The 21,128-nt window shown below is 45.6% G+C and overlaps 1 protein-coding gene across 3 annotated transcripts; it reads right to left on the bottom strand.

Moving 5' to 3' along the window:
• Positions 1-5,780: 5,780 nt before the first annotated feature.
• On the bottom strand, positions 5,781-20,606 carry TMEM220 (transmembrane protein 220). 3 transcript variants are annotated; one of them, XM_089689602.1, is made up of 7 exons: positions 20,390-20,606; positions 18,114-18,143; positions 12,623-12,683; positions 10,329-10,452; positions 8,648-8,707; positions 8,389-8,522; positions 5,977-6,115 (listed from the first exon to the last, which is right to left on the bottom strand). In XM_089689602.1, exons 1-6 carry the CDS (start codon positions 20,519-20,521, stop codon positions 8,390-8,392), a joined length of 540 nt encoding a protein of 179 aa, XP_089545728.1. In that variant the 5' UTR covers positions 20,522-20,606; the 3' UTR covers positions 5,977-6,115; position 8,389. The 3 variants fall into 3 exon arrangements, 2 of the variants coding, with proteins under 2 accessions (XP_089545727.1, XP_089545728.1); XR_016314899.1 differs by having other exon boundaries at positions 5,979-6,115; positions 8,271-8,522; XM_089689601.1 differs by lacking the exon at positions 8,389-8,522 and having other exon boundaries at positions 5,781-6,115.
• Positions 20,607-21,128: the final 522 nt, after the last annotated feature.

Raw genomic sequence — 21,128 nt, 5'->3', positions numbered from 1 at the left:
GAGGAGACCAAAATTGAGCTCTTTGGCATCAACTCAACTTGCCGTGTTTGGCGACCAGTAAACCGTTACCTGTAGAAACCTTCACCACCTCAGCCTTGACCTTCTTCACTCTGCTACTGAGTGCCTCTATGATAAAATTGAACCCTTGTCCTACCCAGACCTGGCCGCATCTGCCTACAACCCTCTATCATCCTCCCTGGATGCACTTGCTCCTCTCTCCACAGGCACAACCAGGCCTCGCCTGTCACAACCCTGGCAAACAGATGACACCAGAAGTCTCAAGAGACGCAGCCGTGCTCTTGAGCGAGCATGGCGTAAAACTCAATTCCTGAAAGACTTTACCCTCTACAAATCTGCTCTTCTCAAATACAACTCCGGCCTCTACGCTGCTAAACAAACCTACTACAACACTCTCATCAAAACCCTCACATCAAATCCTCGTCAACTCTTTTCTACCCTTAATTCCTTACCCCCCACTGCCTCCACCCACCAACTTACTTACTGTACAGTGATCATATCCCCCCCTTATGTATTATACATGGAGATCATATCCCCCCCTTATGTATTATACATGGAGATCATATCCCCCCCTTATGTATTATACATGGAGATCCTCTAATCTTTCCTAATAGCTGATCTCCTCCATGCCTCTTATCAGTTTGGTTGCCCTTCTCTGTACTTTCTCCAGTTCCCCAATGTTCTTTTTGTGAATTGGAACCCAAAACTGAACTGCATATTCCAGATGAGGTCTTACTAATGATTTGTACCGGGAGAAATGATATCTCTCTCTCTCTCTCTGGAGTCTATACCTCTTTTAATACAGACAAAATATCTACTTCTTAAACGATAACTCTAGAGCACTTTAACACACATTCGATTATTAACTTGAAGGCTCCATGCACACTAGTGTTTTTTTACGCTCCTAGAAGCTGTTATTATAATTTTTTTTTTCTGCTCCTAGAAGTTAAATTAGTGTTATCTACACTACTTTAGGCTATTAGTATTTTTTGAGCTTCCGCATCTAGGAGCATAAGAAAAAAAAAGTTTTGTGGAGAGTTTTTCCAGCAGAAAAAAAATTATAAACACTCCTAAACGCTCCTTAACGCTCCTAAAACACTCCTAACAGTTTTTTTCTAGCATTTTTCAACATGTACTGTATGTAAAAACGCTACTAAAATGCTAACACTCCTAAACGCTTCTAAAGGCCACTAAAAAAACAAAAACAAAACACTATTACCAGCATTTTTTCCAGCCCCATCGGCAGTATCTTTGGGAGGAACTGTGCCCCATTGTTAGTGTCACTCAGACGAATTGTGCCCCTTTGTTGGTGTCAGTGGGCCGGAAACAAGAAAGCAAAGGGCGGCTCCCGGCCCCTGGAACGTAGTTAGGTGACCACTGTTATAGACATTTCATTTCTTAATTTAATATACAGCTAGATCCCTCATATTCCTCCTGTACTGAAATGTATTGTAACTGTACTGTCTCCCTTATATTATAAGCGCTGCGCAAACTGTTGGCGCCATAAATCCTGTATAATAATAATAGATCAATATAACACGAATACCAAGGAGAAAAGAAAGAAAAAGAGGAAAGAAGGTCTCATACCGCAATGGCCCCAGACTTTAGCAGAACATTTCCCACAGTGAACCATATACTATACCCTCAGACTATGTTGATTTCCCCATAGGGAGAAGCACCATTGCTGGTGAGTAACAGGTAAACCCCATCACAGTCCCCATGAAGGTGCCCGCCTAGCTCACTTCTAGAGTCAGTGAAAAGAGAAGGATGATGGATGCACACCACAGCTGGACACTTTAGTAACAAAGTTTATTCCACAAGTATCGGCAAGAGATGCAGCACAAGATACAGGAGATGTTGACGCGTTTCACACCATAACGATGACTAAGCACTTTGTTGTGTGAAATGCGTCAACATCTTCTGTATCTTGTGCTGCATCTCTTGCCGATACTATTTGGAATAAACTTTTTGGTACTACCATCCTCCTCTTCTTTTCTATGTCAATTTCCCCTCTACCACTGCAGAAGATCAAGTGAATACTTGGGCCTACTATTTGTCCATTGCCTCCAGTGCTTATCCTATCTCTCCCATTGAAACATGGCAATGTATTGAGTTTGAAGTCCTGCGTGTATGTTATTTGCATTTATCCGGATTTGGATATGTGAGACATATTGTACATGTTCTATTTTCTTGTCTCTTGTGGCACCAATCCAATTAAAAAAAACTTTATACTTTAAAACAAAATGGGGAGAAAAATGAAAAAAGGAAAAAAAAAAAAAAAGGTTCCTCAAGGTTAAGGAAGGCAAATACGAATGGGGGGGATCCTAAACCAGGAATGATTACCAAAATCTGGTAACAAGTTGTCAGGGATCCAACCGCGGTAGCCTCTAGCACTCCACAGACCGGAATCCCCCAAGTCACGGAATCTAAGCTCTGACCTGCTTGTTCACCAGGGCCCCTGATGGTGGGGATGTACTTGGAGCAGGCCGAGACCAGGTCGCGGCCCCTGGGTTCACCCAGCTGTGGTAGAGGCACCCTTGAAGGTGTATAGCGGGTAAGAGTCTGATGTGAGGAGGTAGCTAGAGCAGCGTCGGGCAGGCCGGGTTGGTAACAGTGGTGGCGGTGTGGTACAGAATCAGCAGGCAGGAGGGATAAACAGGTCACAAGCCGGGTTCGTCAACAGGAGGTCAGAACGTACGGGGTTAAGCAGGAGAATGGTCAGACAAAGCCAGGGATCAGAGCAGGAGACGGACAGCAAAAGCAGGATCAGGCAGGGTCGGCAACAACAATCTACTCTCAGGAACTCAGGAACACAGATAAGACCATACGGCAATTCATTGCAGTCTGATCTTGTTTTAAATAGGGCGCCCTGATTGGCGCCAGACTCGTGCCCGCGATCGCGAATGCCGCTGCAATCGTGGGTGCCCTGGTCGCAATGCTTGCACGCTAGTGCGGCTGGGCACACCGTGCATGCGCAGATCCGCACGCAATCGCGGCAGCCGCTGGGGTCCCTGAGACAAGTACAGCGAAAGACAAATTTGCTCTACCTGGTAGTCAATCTGCAGGTAAGTACAGTCATTATAAGGGCAATTGTGTGCTCATGATAATGTAAGAGCACAGAAACAGGCAGAAGCTCTTTGAACACACCCAGAAGTCCACAAAGTAAGGGATCAGTGCGATCTGCAGCCACTAGTGTTTCCATTGTCATCATCTCATAGCCACATGTGTAGCCACAAGGCCGTGTCTCAAAATTCCCTTCTTATTCTTAGAAATGGACCTGGAGATCATTGAAAGAAGAGCTACTTCTTGAGAAGCCGCAATAGCAATAGGCATTTTGTTATACAGTGGGGATCGAAAGTATGGGCACCCCAGCTAAAAATTTGTATTAATGTGCATAAAGAAGCCAAGGAAAGATGGAAAAATCTCCAAAAGGCATCAAATTACAGATTAGACATTCTTATAATATGTCAACAAAAGTTAGATTTTATTTCCATCATTTACACTTTCAAAATAACAGAAAACAAAAAAATGGCATCTGCAAAAGTTTGGGCACCCTGCAGAATTTATAGCATGCACTGCCCCCTTTGCCAAGCTGAGACCTGCCAGTGTCATGGATTGTTCTCAATCATCGTCTGGGAAGACCAGGTGATGTCAATCTCAAAGGCTTTAAATGCCCAGACTCATCTGACCTTGCCCCAACAATAAGCACCATGGGTTCTTCTAAGCAGTTGTCTAGAAAACTGAAACTGAAAATAGTTGACGCTCACAAAGCTGGAGAAGGCTATAAGAAGATAGCAAAGCGTTTTCAGATGTCAATATCCTCTGTTCGGAATGTAATTAAGAAATGGCAGTCATCAGGAACAGTGGAAGCTAAAGCAAGATCTGGAAGACCAAGAAAAATATCAGACAGAACAGCTCGCAGGATTGTGAGAAAAACAATTCAAAACCCACGTTTGACTGCACGATCCCTCCAGAAAGATCTGGCAGACACTGGAGTTGTGGTACACTATTCCACTATAAAGAGATACTTGTACAAATGTGGTCTTCATGGAAGAGTCATCAGAAGAAAACCTCTTCTACGTCCTCACCACAAAAATCATCGTTTGAACTTTGCAAATGAACATATAGACAAGCCTGATGCATTTTGGAAACAGGTTCTGTGGACCGATGAAGTTAAAATTGAACTTTTTGGCTGGAATGAGCAAAGGTACGTTTGGAGAAGAAGGGGCACAGAATTTAATGAAAAGAACCTCTGTCCAACTGTTAAGCATGGGGTTGGATCAATCATGCTTTGGGGTTGTGTTGCAGCCAGTGGCACAGGGAACATCTCACGAGTAGAAGGAAAAATGGATTCAATAAAATTTCAGCAAATTTTGGATGGTAACTTGATGCCATCTGTGAAAAAGCTGAAGTTAAAGAGAGGATGGCTTCTACAAATGGATAATGATCCTAAACACACCTCGAAATCTACGGGGGATTACATCAAGAGGCGTAAACTGAAGGTTTTGCCATGGCCTTCACAATCTCCTGACCTCAACATAATTGAAAATCTATGGATAGACCTTAAAAGAGCCGTGCGTGACAGACAGCCCAGAAATCTCAAAGAACTGGAAGACTTTTGTAAGGAAGAATGGGCAAAGATACCTCAAACAAGAATTGAAAGACTCTTGGCTGGCTACAAAAAGCGTTTACAAGCTGTGATACTTGCCAAAGGGGGCAGTACAAGATATTAACTCTGCAGGGTGCCCAAACTTTTGCAGACGCCATTTTTTTGTTTTCTGTTATTTTGAAAGTGTAAATGATGGAAATAAAATCTAACTTTTGTTGACATATTATAAGAATGTCTAATCTGTAATTTGATGCCTTTTGGGGATTTTTCCATCTTTCCTTGGCTTCTTTATGCACATTAATACAAATTTTTAGCTGAGGTGCCCAAACTTTCGATCCCCACTGTACATAGTGCAGCGGTCTCCAAACTGCAGCCTGGAGGCAGGATATGACCCTTCGCTTGCCTTCATTCGACCCTTGGGGCACTATTCTTCCCACCAACACCAACAAGGAGGCAAAATTCCTGTCTTTGATACCAACAATAGGGCACTATTCCTCCCACTGCCATCAATGATGGTGCACTAATCCTCCCACTGACACCAATGATGGGGCACTATTCCTCCCACTGCAATCAATGATGGTGCACTAATCCTCCCACTGACACCAATGGCGGGGCACTATTATTCTCACTGACACCAATGATGGGGTACTATTCCTCGACTGATACTGATGATGGGGCATTTGGAACTATTGCCTGGCATTCTCACCAAATGTTAAAGTATGTCCCTTCCCTGTCAAGACATTTCCAACAAGATCTTGGATTTTAGAGTATATTCGATTGAGTTCCACAGGAGCCCTGAACCACAGGGAAACGATCTTGTAATTATGTTGAGAAAATGTATTTAATTTTTATAAAATGGAGCATTACATGTTTACATTTCATAGCTCAGTTCCTTTGACACACCATTTTGGAAATCATCAGCCTATATGCCTTGGATAATCAATTTGCAAGCAGATGGAATTTTTCGTTGAACTGGAAATCCAGATCCTGGTCATCTTTGAGAACCTTATGGTGGCCAACAAAACTTTGTCCTCCAGCTCAGACAGCAGATGAGGAGAAGGCTTCTTGAGGGAACTATTCCTGAGAAAAAACTTGCACTTGTCTCTGAACAGTCTGCCAAGGCAAGGATACTTCTTCAATAGTTAATGAAGGTGAAGTCACCTACAAATACACTGGCACAAATCACAAACATGTGACCTGCCCTTGGTTTCAAGACTCTGTGGTCCTATAAAATATATACAAAGTGACATCGTGTTCCATAAAATGTCCCCATCACTGCTTACTCCAGTGGACCTTGGAATTACCTACATGATCACAGTGCTTATACATCTTTCCAGATATTCAACAGAAGTCTGTATGTTTCTAGGAATGTCCATACAAGCTCTCCAGGGATACCAGCATTTTTTCCAACCGTATGCAGAGCAGGAATGTAAGGCCTTCAAGGAAATCAATGCAGATCGTCCATTTATTCTATGTGGTTCTTTGTTCCTAGGTAAATAAAAAGACAGAATTGTTAAAACCTGTCCTGAACAGGCAGACTTACTATGTAAAAGTCTATCTAGTAACTAAAACCCAACAAATACAATTATTATTGTATTATGGGCAGCACAGTGGCTAAAAACAATCCCCATTGTTTCCGTGGAACCCAAAACCTGCAACTAATCCAGAGGATGGCAAAACAAAACAGTTTATAATCCCAATTAGCTTTGACGTGCAAAGCTATTTAATCCAGCCATAAATGGTGTGATTTTCTTGGGGGAATCCCTCCCATGGAGCTATTGTGTTCTCCCGGTGGGAGGAGCTGTCCCTGCCAGGAGAACACAGTGATTTCTGTTGGCGGCTAAAAAAGTCACTAGCAATAATTGCATGTAAAACCTGACAGGCTGGTTGTACCCAAGTTGATCGATTGATCAACTTGGGTACCTTTAGCCTGCTGATACATGGTTCAAATCTCGGATGGTCCCTGCTGAACTGGCTGAGATTCTAACCATCTATGGCCGGCTTTACTGATCTCCAAAGACAATTAGATACATCCCAGAACAACAATCTACAGGTATTTCCATATGGATATTAAAGTGTCACTAAACCCCGGACCCTGCATTCACTATATCCGCTCTCCCCGGACCCTGCATACACTATATCCGGTCTTCCCGGACCCTGCATCACTATATCCGGTCTCCCCGGACCCTGCATTCACTATATCCGCTCTACCCGGACCCTGCATTCACTATATCCGCTCTCCCCGGACCCCGCATTCACTATATCCGCTCTCCCCGGACCCCGCATTCACTATATCCGCTCTCCCCGGACCCCGCATTCACTATATCCGCTCTCCCCGGACCCCGCATTCACTATATCCGCTCTCCCCGGACCCCGCATTCACTATATCCGCTCTCCCCGGACCCCGCATTCACTATATCCGCTCTCCCCGGACCCCGCATTCACTATATCCGCTCTCCCCGGACCCCACATTCACTATATCCGATCTCCCCGGACCCCGCATTCACTATATCCGATCTCCCCGGACCCCGCATTCACTATATCCGCTCTCCCCGGACCCCGCATTCACTATATCCGCTCTCCCCGGACCCCGCATTCACTATATCCGCTCTCCCCGGACCCTGCATTCACTATATCCGCTCTCCCCGGACCCTGCATTCACTATATCCGCTCTCCCCGGACCCCACATTCACTATATCCGCTCTCCCCGGACCCCGAATTCACTATATCCGGTCTCCCTCGACCCCGAATTCACTATATCCGGTCTCCCTCGACCCGGCATTCACTATATCTGGTCTCCCACAGTACACACAACATGTAAATGCAATTATTTTAGTAAATATAAACTGCATCAGCAGTATACAGCAGTCTTGTGACTTCTATTAGTGTCCAGCAGAGTACTGGTAAAAGCTTGTAAGAGGATTTTTAATTCTCCCCTGACTGTCCTATGAGGCTGCAGGACTCCTGGCTCTCTGGACAGCGCTGATTGGCACTGTGCTGATCACATGCACACTTCCAAGAAAAAAAAAAAAACTCTAGAGGTACACACCAAACTGCATGTGCAGCTTGCCCCCAAGGCTCTGTTCTATCAGAAGATGGATTGGGGACAGTAGAAGAAGGGAAGGATCAGAGAAGACAGGATAAAACAGCTTTTTTACACAATGCAGATGATTAACCCCTTAGGTTCCACAGTGAGTATAACAAGCATGCTTTACTGCATCTACAGACTGATTGTACTGTTGTGGGTTTAGTAACACCTTAATAGACGTTTAGCTTTTTTTAATTCGTTTTAAAAAAGTTCTAAAGAAGTTCTGCTTTAAAAAGTTGGCAATAGAGCTAGATATGAAAAACATATTTTGTGATATTATTCACAAGTACACTGGATTGTTAAATGGGACAATGGATCAGTTAATAGAAGGGAAAACTCATATGCTTGGGAAAAGCGCATGAATGGCATTGGAACCTGGAATCCCGAAATAGTCTCTCTGTCCCCATTGGAGAGATTCTGACAGGAACTGAGGGCATATATCCTCAATACCATTATAGAAGGTAATGCCTGATAACTTTTTTTACAGCCTGGTTAGATGGTACATTCTGTACGATATCCTTTAGGTTTACCAAAGGAAATCATGTTAGGACCTACCTATTCAATCCACTGAATCTGTAAGTATGCAGGCAAATCCTTGTACTACATAGACGTTGGTAGATCTGAAGGAGACTATACAGACTGTAACATGTACTGTGAGCTACGGTTCTTCTACCTCAGATTACGGTTTTGCAGTGTTGGGGCCATGATGTCCTCATCTCCTTGTTGAAGTAGATATAAAGCCAGGTTATGAAGGGGAAGATTGAAATGGAGATGGCGATCAGAAGCCTCAGGCCACCCACGGACTGCCTGGAAGACATTTGGTGTAATATGGGAATGTGCTCTATACAATGTTACAGGTCAGTACTTAGCAGACAGGGCCACCATAGTCATGAAGGTCATAAAAGAAAAAAAAAAAAAAAAAAGACACTCACCTTCCAGAATTCCGGCAGAGGAGAAGCCACAATACGATAATGGCCAATCCAGAGAGCTCCCTGGGGAGACAAATGCAAATAAGCTGACACCTGGTTGTATGAATACCACAGGAGGCCTCTCCTGGCACCCATCTGACATTAGAAGGAATGGCTAGTGATCCCAAATCTAATTTCATGAAAGGTCTGGAAGTGTAGGGAATACTGTAGACCTGCTCTGAATGCCCCCTGGCCTTTGTAGGGAAGACAGGGAACCAGAGACTGTATTCAGAAGTACATTCAATCCTCAACAGAGGTACTGTATGTTTCACAGAAGAAAATATAAATACCATGTGATCATAACAGTAATACTTACAGTGAACCTGTCACAGGTTTGCTGAGGGGTCAGGTGTCTTCAGGCCACCAAGTGTCTTCAGGCCATCAGGTGCCTTCAGGCTATGAGGAGTCAGGTGTCTCCAGGCCAATGAGGCTTCTTCAGGCTATCAGGGGTCTTCAGGCTAGGAGGGGGGGGGGGGGGGGGAGAATCAGGCGTCTTCAGGCTATCAGGCGTCTTCAGGCTAGGAGGGGGGGGGGGGGAGAATCAGGCGTCTTCAGGCTATCAGGCGTCTTCAGGCTAGAAGGGGGTCAGGCGTCTTCAGGCTAGGAGGGGGTCAGGCGTCTTCAGGCTAGGAGGGGGTCAGGCGTCTTCAGGCTAGGAGGGGGTCAGGCGTCTTCAGGCTAGGAGGGGGTCAGGCGTCTTCAGGCTAGGAGGGGGTCAGGCGTCTTCAGGCTAGGAGGGGACAGGGGTCTTCAGGCTAGGAGGGGACAGGGGTCTTCAGGCTATCAGGCGTCTTCAGGCTATGAGGAGGTCAGGCGTCTTCAGGCTATGAGGGGACAGGGGTCTTCAGGCTATCAGGCGTCTTCAGGCTATGAGGGGACAGGGGTCTTCAGGTTATCAGGCGTATTCAGGCTATGAGGGGACAGGGGTCTTCAGGCTATCAGGCGTCTTCAGGCTATGAGGGGACAGGGGTCTTCAGGCTATCAGGCGTCTTCAGGCTATGAGGGGACAGGGGTCTTCAGGCTATCAGGCGTATTCAGGCTATGAGGGGACAGGGGTCTTCAGGCTATCAGGCGTCTTCAGGCTATGAGGGGACAGGGGTCTTCAGGCTATCAGGCGTCTTCAGGCTATGAGGGGACAGGGGTCTTCAGGCTATCAGGCGTCTTTAGGCTATGAGGGGTCAGGCGCTTTTGTCCATCATGGCTATGACTGCCATAACACTGACACTAACAACTTTGATCTCAGTTACTCACGGTTATTTCTGGCTTATATAATCTGTGTTAAATTTTATTTTTTTTTGCACTCAACAAATATAATTGTGCAAATCATTGATGACTGTATACAATATATTATAAGATTGACCCAATATATTTGAAGATTCTAATGTACTTTAAAAACAAAATGCACTAAATTCAGGCTGGATTGTACAGTTTTGTACCACGTCTGATGTTAGTTTTGTACCACGTCTGTAACCAGTATAAAAATATACAATGTGAGGAACAAGAATAGCGCTGGAAAACCCTGGTTACCATATGAAAAATGATTTGTATCCGTACTTCCCTCCAGAGCAGGACTGGATGTTAGGTGACTGCCTATCATGGCAATGCACACTATGGTGCTGGAAGATGCCCATCTGTGAGGACCTACCTGCCCTCTTCCTCGTGGAGTATGTTTTTCTTGCCATATAGAAGTAAAAAAGCTAGCAGACAGGAAGCTCCAACCAGACAGACTAAGGAATGGAGGTCCGAGAGCGCCTTCCAGATCACATGACCTGCACAACAAATCAGAATAATGTCACGTTAGAATGTGGGCAACAGAGGTCCCAGTGATGATGGACTTTATCCTCAGTCGCTTCAAACCAACCTCCACCACAATTTGGAGACTGAAACATCTCTGAGAATTTGCCGTTTGTGGTTTTAGAGAAGTGAAAGCCAGAGAGCCAAAAGCATCGTACCGAGTGCCAATTTTTATAATGTATTTTCAGATAGAGTAGGGGATGGTTAGAAACCTTGGTCAAGCTTTTTGTTTTGTGAACGTGTCCCATTGAAGACATTTCCCTTCATTTCCTATCCTGGAGATACTACAAGAAGGAGAGGAAATCTCTTCAAAGTGGGAGGAAATCCCTTATTAGTTGTCACCTCATCCCATTTTCCTATGGCACCCCTAAACTTCTTGCTTTGCCGTCACTTTCTCATTGTCTCGGTATCATTGGAAAGACAGAATTAATTTTCCCAGCAGAGACACATACTGTACAGCAACAGTATCTTGACATAAGGTCCAATCCTTCCACTCTCCATCCAAAGCCAAGAAAAAAAAGGTTTGGGCTTTAGATAATGCACCTTCTGTTCTGTTCAGTTCCTGCACATATTCTCTGAGAAAAAAAAAAGCTCTGGGGAGGAGAAATGGCAAATTTATACTTCTGTCTGAATCACTGGGACAGGAAATGAGAGGAAATATACTCAGTGGGGACACACAGCTGATGGAGGTTCCACACCGTCCTTACTATGTCTGGAGTAGAGATTTGCTTGAAAGCCATTTATGATGTTTATGAACGCCTTGTGATGTGGAGACCAGCATGTCTTGTGTGGTTTTTTTCAACTCTATAAAGACAATTACCAGGAAGTGGCTCATGTGAGAATCTGATAAAAGGTTTAATGGTAAGGTAACCAGATCGGATTGGTTAGTGGTCCCCCCCCATCACAATCACCGAGCAATCATATCGAATGCAAAAGTCCAATACATGAAATCATATGATGCGATTTTAATTTAATATACACACCGGCCACTTTATTAGGTCCACCTAGAAAATCTCCCACACACCATGACACCACCAGCCTGAACCGATGATGGCGGGATGGATCCATGCTTTCATGTTGTGTACGCCATATTCTGACCCTACCATCTGAGTAGATCAAAGAATCCCCCCATAGACCAAAGAATCCCCCGCGCTCAAGAGTGGTGTACTGATGATGGATGAATGTCAGGTCCTTAGCACTCCAAATGCCGGCACAGGCTTTGCTGCCCTCTAAGGGTCGGTGAAACCAACGAAAATCACTGTAAAACAAGGGAAGAAGGGCGCACCAGCCTAGTGAAACTTTAGTAGTATAAAAATAGATATATACTCACAAACAATTGTGATAGAAAAGAGTTTATCAAAAGTCCCAAGCCACCTAGTCAACTCCCAAACCAAGGGAGGACCCTCCAGATGGCTAATGCGTTTCAAGGAGAGCTCCTCTTTCTCAGAGCCAGTCACTTCACTGGGTATATGGAAGGGTTTACAGACACTTTGTTGAAAGGAGGCTGGGAAAAGAATTGTTCTCCGTGTGCTCCGTTCATGCCATACAAGTGCATTGGATAGAAATGCAGCATATCTATACTCACTGCCCAGCTTGCTAGTGCCAAGAAAATCTCCCCCACACCATGACACCACCACCACCAGCCTGAACCATTGATACAAGGATGGATCCAAACTTTCATGTTGTTTACGCCAAATTCTGACCCTACCATCTGAATTTCACAGAAACCAGTCTGCCCATTCTCCTCTGACATCAACAAGGCATTTCCCTCCACACAACTGCCTCTCACTGGATATTTTCTCTTTTTCTGACCATTTTCTGTAAACCCTAGAGATGGTTGTACATGAAAATCCCAGTAGATCAGCAGTTTTTGAAACTCAGACCAATCCGTCTGGCACCAACAACCATGCCACGTTCAATGTCACTTAAATCCCCTTTCTTCCCCATTCTGATGCTCAATTTGAACTTAATCAAGTTGTCTTCACCACATCTACCGTACATGCTTAAATGTATTGAGTTGGTGCCATGTGATTGGCTGATTACCAATTTTTTGTTGCCAAGCAATTGAACAGGTGTACCTAATAAAGTGGCCGGTGAGTGTATATGGGTGATGGAGTTCAGTCCCTGTGATGTTGCATCTCTTACCCGGTATGTCTGGATTTATGCTGAGCAGAAGAATGAGACTGGCTGGGATCAGATAGATCACCTGCAATGAAGAAAGCAGAAGATTGTTTCATTTTCATTTACCCTAGGTTCACACTTTCAGATTTGTGGGTTTCAGTGCATTTTCCAGTTTGCAGAAACATACTACAGTCCATATAACAAGATTTCCTATAAATCTAGTTCACATCTGTGCTTTTAGAGCCGATGCGGATTTTTGAAAGGGTCGGGGACTTTTTTTTCCGCAGCAGATTGCTTTTTGCATGTAATAGACTTCAATGGCACTGTTATGATCCGTCAGGTGGTGCCTCTGGCAGCCTACTTGACAGACCTACCCAAAGCGTGGAGTCTAAGTCCCGGTCTGTGCTTTCACCAGGGCCCCTGATGGTGGGGATGGACTTGAAACAGACCAGGACCAGGTCACGACCTCTGAGCAGGCCCACCAGTGGCAGAGGGAACCTCCGGGGATGTATAGGTACCGGGAGAGCCAGATGTGAGGAGGCCGGCAGGACCTAGCAGGATAGGTCACGAGCAGTGGTCCCGTGGGGTAGGCGAGGTACAGAATCGGCAGGTGGAGAATCGTCAGGTCACACGCAGGGTCAGCAGGATAAGTCAGTCCGTAGATAGGTCAAAACAAGCCGGGAGTCAAGAGGGGAGAAGGCAGAGTAGTCAGGACAATCCGGGTCAAACACAGGAGAAGGCAGCGTAATCAGGGTCAATAACTTAGGTACAGGACTCAGGAACACAGATAGACTTTGCGGCAATATTGACAGTGCAGGGCATCTTTAAATATTGCGCCCTGCACTGTCATTGGCCGTCCAGGACGCGCCCCCGGGCTGTCATTGGCCACCCGAGGCGCGCCCGCGGCTCCTACTGCGCATGCGCGGCGTCCTGTCATCTGCGGCTCGCCGGGACCTGGTGCTTGTGTCCCGGCGTGAGCCGTCGCCAGTGCGCGTGCGCTGGCCGACATGACGCCGCGCTTCCTGACAGGCATGGTTTTTTTTTGCATTTGTGTGTTGTGTTTTGTGTGACTTTAAGCTGGTTGTTAGGGAGTGGGCGGCCGCCACTTCCTTAACAACCGATGTGTCATCAACTGTCAGTGGGGTGCCCCGCTGGCAGCTGAATACACTGCTCAAAAAAATTAAAGGAAGACTTTGAAAACCCATCAGATCTCAATGGGGAGAAATCTCCTGCTGGATCTCTATACTGACATGGACGGGGTGATGTGTGAGGAACGTAAGGATGTCCCATCGTTTGATGGAAATGAAAATGATCGACCTACAGAGGACTGAATTCAAAGACACCCCAAAAACCAAAGTGAAAAAATGATGCAGCAGGTGAGTCCATTCTGCTGAAATGTCATTGCATCAACTCAGAATGGTCCCCAGTAATTTGTATGGCACCCAGGTGCTTGTTTGCATGCCTGACAATGTCGGGGGAGGCTCCTAATGAGACCACAGATGGCATCCTGGGGGATTTCCTCCCAGATCTGGACCAGAGCATCATTGAGCTCCTGGACAGTCTGAGATGCAACCCGGTGGCGTCAGATGGACCGAAACATGACATCCCCGAGGTGTTCTATTGGATTTAGGTCAGGAGAGCGTGGGGGCCATTCAATGGTATCAATTCCTTTATCCTCCAGGAACTGCCTGCATACTCTTGCCACATGAACATAGGGTCTGACAATGGGTCCAAGGATTTCATCCCGATACCTAATGGCAGTCAGGGTGTCATTGTCTAGCCTGTAGAGGTCTGTGTGTCCCTCCATGGATATGCATCCTCAGACCATCACTGACCCACCACCAAAACAGTCATGCTGAACCATGTTACAGGCAGCAGAACGTTCTCCACGGCTTCTCCAGACCCTTTCACGTCTGTCACATGTGCTCAGGGTGAACCTGCTCTCATCTGTGAAAAGCACAAGGCGCCAGTGGTGGACCTGCCAATTCTGGTGTTCAATGGCAAATGCCAATCGAGCTCTATGTTGCCGGGCAGTGAGCACAGGGCCACGAGAGGACGTCGGGCCCTCAAGCCACCCTCATGAAGTCGGTTTCTGATTGTTTGGTCAGAGACATTCACACCAGTGGCCTGCTGGAGGTCATTTTGTAGGGCTCTGGCAGTGCTCATCCTGTTCCTCCTTGCACAAAGGAGCAGATACCGGTCCTGCTGATGGGTTAAGGACCTTCTATGGCCCTGTCCAGCCCTCCTAGAGGAACTGCCTGTCTCCTGGAATCTCCTCCATGCTCTTGGGACTGTGCTGGGAGTCACAGCAAACCTTCTTGCAATGTCATGTATTGATGTGGCATCCTGGAGGAGTTGGACTGCCTGTGCAACCTCTGTAGGGTCCAGGTATGGCCTCATGCTACCAGGAGTGACACTGACCCTAGCCAAATGCAAAACTAGTGAGAAACAGTCAGAGAAGATGAGTAGGGAAAAAAATGTCAGCGGCCTCCACCTGTAAAACCATTCCTGTTTTGGGGGTTGTCTCATTGTTGCCCATCTAGTGCACTCGTTTATTTCATTAACACTAAAGCAGCTGAAACTGATTAACAACCCCTTCTGCTACTTACCTGACCAGATCAATATCCCAGGAGTGTCATTGACTTGATGCTAGACTCTGGTTAAAAAGTCTTCCTTTCATTTTTTTGAGCAGTGTGTAAACAAACCTATTGCTGACAATATCAGGTGACCCCACCTCCTTGTGACGTCTTCAACCGAGGCACGCTGGGTCAATGACATCACAAAAGGAGTGACATCACCATGGACCCCCACAACCACAGCCCAGGGTTATGGGAAGAGGCCCTTGTCCTTATCAACATGGCGACGAGCTGTCCAAAAGCACCGCCCCCCATGTTGAGAGATGTGGCCTGGTATGTTTCAGGAGGGGAGGGGTGGCGCACACTCGACCCTGCCCTTTCCTGACCTGTTGGGATGCATGTTCGGATAAGGGTCTGGTATCAAACTGGGGGGACACCACGCCATAAAATCCATACCAGACCTGAAGGTCCTGGTATGCAATGGGGGGGGGGGGGGGCACTCCACGCTGCTTTTTTCCCAATTTTTAAATTTTCTTATTTGCTGGCAATAGGTTTGCTTATATTCAGCTATCACACAGCTTATGACTCATTGGTTGTCAAGGATGCGGCGGCTGCCCGCTCCTTAACCACTCGCCCTCCTGAGGATTCCCCCCCCCTTCCTGACCAGGCCATTTTCTGCGTTACAGCGCTGCGTTACTTTAACTGACCACTTGCGCGGTCATGCAACGCTGCAACAAATATAATTTACGGGCGCTGGCGAGTAATCACCATTAATTGACAGCTGCGGACGCGAATTGCGGCGCGGGTAGGCGTGCGCCCTACACAGAAATGCAATATAAGTGAATATATACGTGATTTTGCGCTGCCATGCCACCCTGTTGCAGTATTTCTGCTATAGGGCAGACGGGAAGCGATTAACAACCATGTTGTCTACAGGTTAAGGACGCTGGATGCAGGCAGCCACCCGCTCCTTGACAACCAGGTAAAGTCAAACAAAGCATAAAATGCACAAAAATACATCCAAAACGGGTGTGAAAATGACTCAATGTTTATTAGCTTCATAATAATTTATTAGAATCATACTGATGATGGTCCAGCATTGACAGGATCCGGGAAATATGATTAGACACCTCAAACATGCACAACAGGATTATCTAAACACACATACAAAAAAAAATGATTGATGGTTGGATGGGAGAGTCTATACAATGTGACCCCAATAAATGTAAAGTTCCGTGTGCTCCTACACACAATATACACAGCACTTTGCAGGAGTCCAGAAAGTCTCATGATGGACAGAAGTATAAATTTCTGGGGGTTAAGCTTGCTATACATTATATTGCCCAGACTACTTCATTATGTACACTGTGATATACATTACATTCTCATGGATGTTGCACTGTGTATGCTAATCTATACAGTACATGCACCAGACAGCTGAACTCTGCACACTGTTATCCTTTACATTCCCCAGACTGTTGCACTACGTACACTGTGCTATAAATTACATTGTCTACACTGTTGCACTGTAAATGTTGTGCTTTGCATTACATTCTTCAGGCTACTGTACGCTGTTCTATACAGTCCCCAGACTGCTGAGCCATGTATGCTGTGCTATACATTACATTCTCTGAAATGCTGCACTGTGTATGCTGTGCTATACATTACATTCTCTGAACTGCGGCACTGTGTATGCTGTGCTATACATTACATTCTCTGAACTGCTGCACTGTGTATGCTGTGCTATACATTACATTCTCTGAACTGCGGCACTGTGTATGCTGTGCTATACATTACATTATCTGAACTGCTGCACTGTGTATGCTGTGCTATACATTACATTATCTGAACTGCTGCACTGTGTATGCTGTGCTATACATTACATTCTCTGAACTGCTGCACTGTGCATGCTGTGCTATACATTACATTCTCTGAACTGCTGCACTGTGCATGCTGTGCTATACATTACATTCTCTGAACTGCTGCACTGTGCATGCTGTGCTATACATTACATTCTCTGAACTGCTGCACTGTGTATGCTGTGCTATACATTACATTCTCTGAACTGCTGCACTGTGTATGCTGTGCTATACATTACATTCTCTGAAATGCTGCACTGTGTATGCTGTGCTATACATTACATTCCAAACAACAAGAGAGAAAAGTTCCCAGCTTCACTTGTCAGCCAGCCAGTTTGCAAACAAACCGAATTAACCTGTCTTAACAGTATGCGTTACAAACAGGTGTTTAGTTAGCACACATTTGCAAATACATGCGTAAGCTACAGAGCCTCATTACGGCACCCCGATAATTTGTAGTCCTAACTCTACAAATTTTGAGAACCCCCATAGTAGAGGCACAAGTATTTGATGGATAGACTAAGGGCAGGTGGACCTGAGGGAGCCCACCCCTCCTTAAAGGTACAGGAGCGCACTGGACACCCAGCATGTAGCACAATGGCTGCTAGGGTGTCCAGTGCGCCTCCTCGACCAACAAGTCAACAGTACAAAAAATGGCCACTGCCCCAGTGTTGATTGACATGCGTCGACCTCTGCACACTGTGCTGTTTATTTCATTCCCCAAACTGCTGCATTATGTACACTGTGCTATATATTACATTCCAAAGACTTGCTGAACTCTGCACACTGTGCTGTTTATTACATTCCCCAAACTGCTGCATTATGTACACTGTGCTATACATTACATTGTTTAGACTGCTGAACTGTGTACACTGTGCTATACATTATGTTCCTCAGACTGTTGCACTTTGTGCAGTGTGATAAACATTACATTCCCCAAACTTCTGAACTATGCAAGCTGTGTGCTATACATTACATTCTCCAGACTATGTATGCTAGGTTGTACATCTTTAGCAATCTGGTATTTCATCTCATCCAATGAACAGGCACGCTTTTGCTAGTTTTTGCAGATACACTTACAATCCACATGCCGGCATCGGGATCATTGATCTGTAAGATAAAATACAAAGTGTTGGGTGTCAGGAGAGGCCGTTGTATAGCATAATGAATAAATCTACAATTTTCGCATTCTTGGGACAAGACAGAGAGCGAGTCATACAATCTGGACAGGCATTGAGCGGGGCAGACTTCAGACAATGAAATAATTGGAGCAATCGCAGAATTGGACTGACCTGTAGCCAATCAGCACAATAAGCAGGCCACAGGAAGGATAGGAGGAGCCATAACCACATAATCCAGAAACTGCTGATGGGTTCTGGTGCTGTCTGGGGACTTTTATGGAGACAATACACGCTTCAATAAAGATTTTTTTTTTGTCCACCAATCTCTCCAGAATAATTGATAACCCATTCAATCGATATGCCACACACAGGGATGTTGATTTTCATTGATAGCTAGAAGATGTGACTGTAAATTATCAACTGAATCTATACATTTCCCATGTAATCTCTTAATCTGATTGGTTGATAATGATTTCAATCATGAGTGCATAAACTCTGCTGAACTCTGTGTTGTCCTTTAGATTCCCTGACAGCTGCATTATGTACACTGTGCTATACATTACATTCTCCAGACTGCTGTATTATGTACACTGTGCTATACATTACATTCTCCAGACTGCTGCATTATGTACACTGTGCTATACATTGCATTCACCAGACTGCTGCATTATGTACACTGTGCTATACATTGCATTCACCAGACTGCTGCATTATGTACACTGTGCTATACATTACATTCTCCAGACTGCTAACATCTGGACATTGTGTTGTCCATTCCACTCCCCAGGCTGCTGCACTATGTACACTGAGCTATACATTACATTCCCCAGACTGCTGCATTATGTACACTGTGCTATACATTCTACACCCATATCTACTGTCTCTTATAAACACAGAAGTGCGGCTGAAGTGACAGCGCCATCAGCTCCCACAGAACCCCCCCACCTCTGTACTCGCCGCCCGATCCCGCAGAACCCCCCCACCTCTGTACTCGCCGTCCGATCCCGCAGAACCCCCCCACCTCTGTACTCGCCGTGCGCTCCCGCAGAACCCCCCCACCTCTGTACTCGCCGTCCGCTCCCGCAGAACCCCCCCACCTCTGTACTCGAAAATAAGACCTAGTGTGTTTTTTTGAGCCCAAAAAAATATAAGACAGTGTCTTATTTTCAGGGAAACACAATATGTACACTGTGCTATACATTACATTCTCCAGACTGCTGCATTATGTACACTGTGCTATACATTACTTTCCCCAGACTGCTGCATTATGTACACTGTGCTATACATTACTTTCCCCAGACTGCTGCATTATGGACACTGTGCTGTACATTCCATTCCCCAGACTGCTGCATTATGTACACTGTGCTATACATTGCATTCACCAGACTGCTGCATTGTGTACACTGTGCTATACATTGCATTCACCAGACTGCTGCATTATGTACACTGTGCTATACATTACATTCTCCAGACTGCTGCATTATGTACACTGTGCTGTACATTACATTCCCCAGACTGCTGCATTATGCACACTGTGCTGTACATTCCATTCCCCAGACTGCTGCATTATGTACACTGTGCTGTACATTACATTCTCCAGACTGCTGCATTATGTACACTGTGCTGTACATTACATTCCCCAGACTGCTGCATTATGCACACTGTGCTGTACATTCCATTCCCCAGACTGCTGCATTATGTACACTGTGCTGTACATTACATTTCCCAGACTGCTGCATTATGTACACTGTGCTGTACATTACATTCCCCAGACTGCTGCATTATGTACACTGTGCTGTACATTACATTCCCCAGACTGCTGCATTATGTACACTGTGCTGTACATTCCATTCCCCAGACTGCTGCATTATGTACACTGTGCTCTACATTACATTCTCCAGACTGCTGCATTATGTACACTGTGCTGTACATTACATTCCCCAGACTGCTGCATTATGTACACTGTGCTCTACATTACATTCTCCAGACTGCTGCATTATGCACACTGTGCTGTACATTACATTCCCCAGACTGCTGCATTATGTACACTGTGCTCTACATTACATTCCCCAGACTGCTGCATTATGCACACTGTGCTGTACATTACATTCTCCAGACTGCTGCATTCGGCGGCCCAATACTTCTGGCCATGTAGTGAATGTCTATATATATATCCCATAATTTCCTATCATCCAATAACAATCTGTAGGTTACAATGTTGCAGAATCATCTCACCTGGACATAAGCTGCCAGAGCAAAAAACATGGACATCAGGAGATTGCACCCCCTCCAGAGTCTCAGCTGATACTCTGCACGCAGGATGGGGCTCAGGGACCCCTTGCCTGTCCCCCCTGCAGTCCTCTCCATGGTCCCCTGTCCTGGCTGTGCACAGGGAGGGAAGCAGCAGCCTGTATGCAGATTGTGTTCCTGCTTCTCATTCGCTGACACATATCCTGCCTGTCACAAAGCCCCACCCCCTGTGTCATAAGCCCTCCTATCACCATTTCCTCTACGCCACAATTTAACTCATTCATGCCTAAATACCAAATTTTATTTTTTTTTTTTACTTTTCTTTCCCTTTATTGTCTGTATATTTTTCCATGATAACATTACAGTATTTGTTCTCGTTTTGGATGGAGTGGAGGGATTAGACCGCCTGTCGGGGTTTTTATTGCTGTCCATGTCCCCGTTAGGCTTGTTTTACACCTAGTGCGACTTTTCATGCGCCCTTAAAGTCACATGACAAGTCACATCCAGATGATTTCAATGGCACCCGTTGAAATCAGTGCGACTTAAAGTTGCAGCGACTTTGAAAAGGTGCTTGCACTACTTTGATCCAGAAAATGTAAAGTCGGATCCAGGGGCGGACTGACCATTTGGAAACTTGGGCACTGCCCGAGGGCCCGGGGTCAGTAGGGGGCCCCATGAGATGCCCCTGGTACCTTTTTCATAGGCTTTTTTGAGTTTGGGCAAG

This window comes from Staurois parvus, unplaced genomic scaffold (assembly GCF_062004578.1).
Source record: "Staurois parvus isolate SC_StPar_1 unplaced genomic scaffold, SC_StPar_1.0 ptg000487l, whole genome shotgun sequence".
Lineage (NCBI taxonomy): Eukaryota > Metazoa > Chordata > Amphibia > Anura > Ranidae > Staurois > Staurois parvus.
This window is presented reverse-complemented; position numbering and strand designations above follow the sequence as displayed.

Coding starts and splice junctions, on each gene's coding strand:
- TMEM220 (XM_089689601.1), bottom strand. CDS start 20,521: ATGGAGAGGACTGCAGGGGGGACAGGCAAGGGGTCCCTGAGCCCCATC. Junction 10,453..12,622: donor CATAAATCCAGACATACCGG/GTAAGAGATGCA, acceptor TTTGTTGTGCAG/GTCATGTGATCTGGAAGGCG. Junction 6,116..8,647: donor CTCTGCCGGAATTCTGGAAG/GTGAGTGTCTTT, acceptor TTATTTACCTAG/GAACAAAGAACCACATAGAA.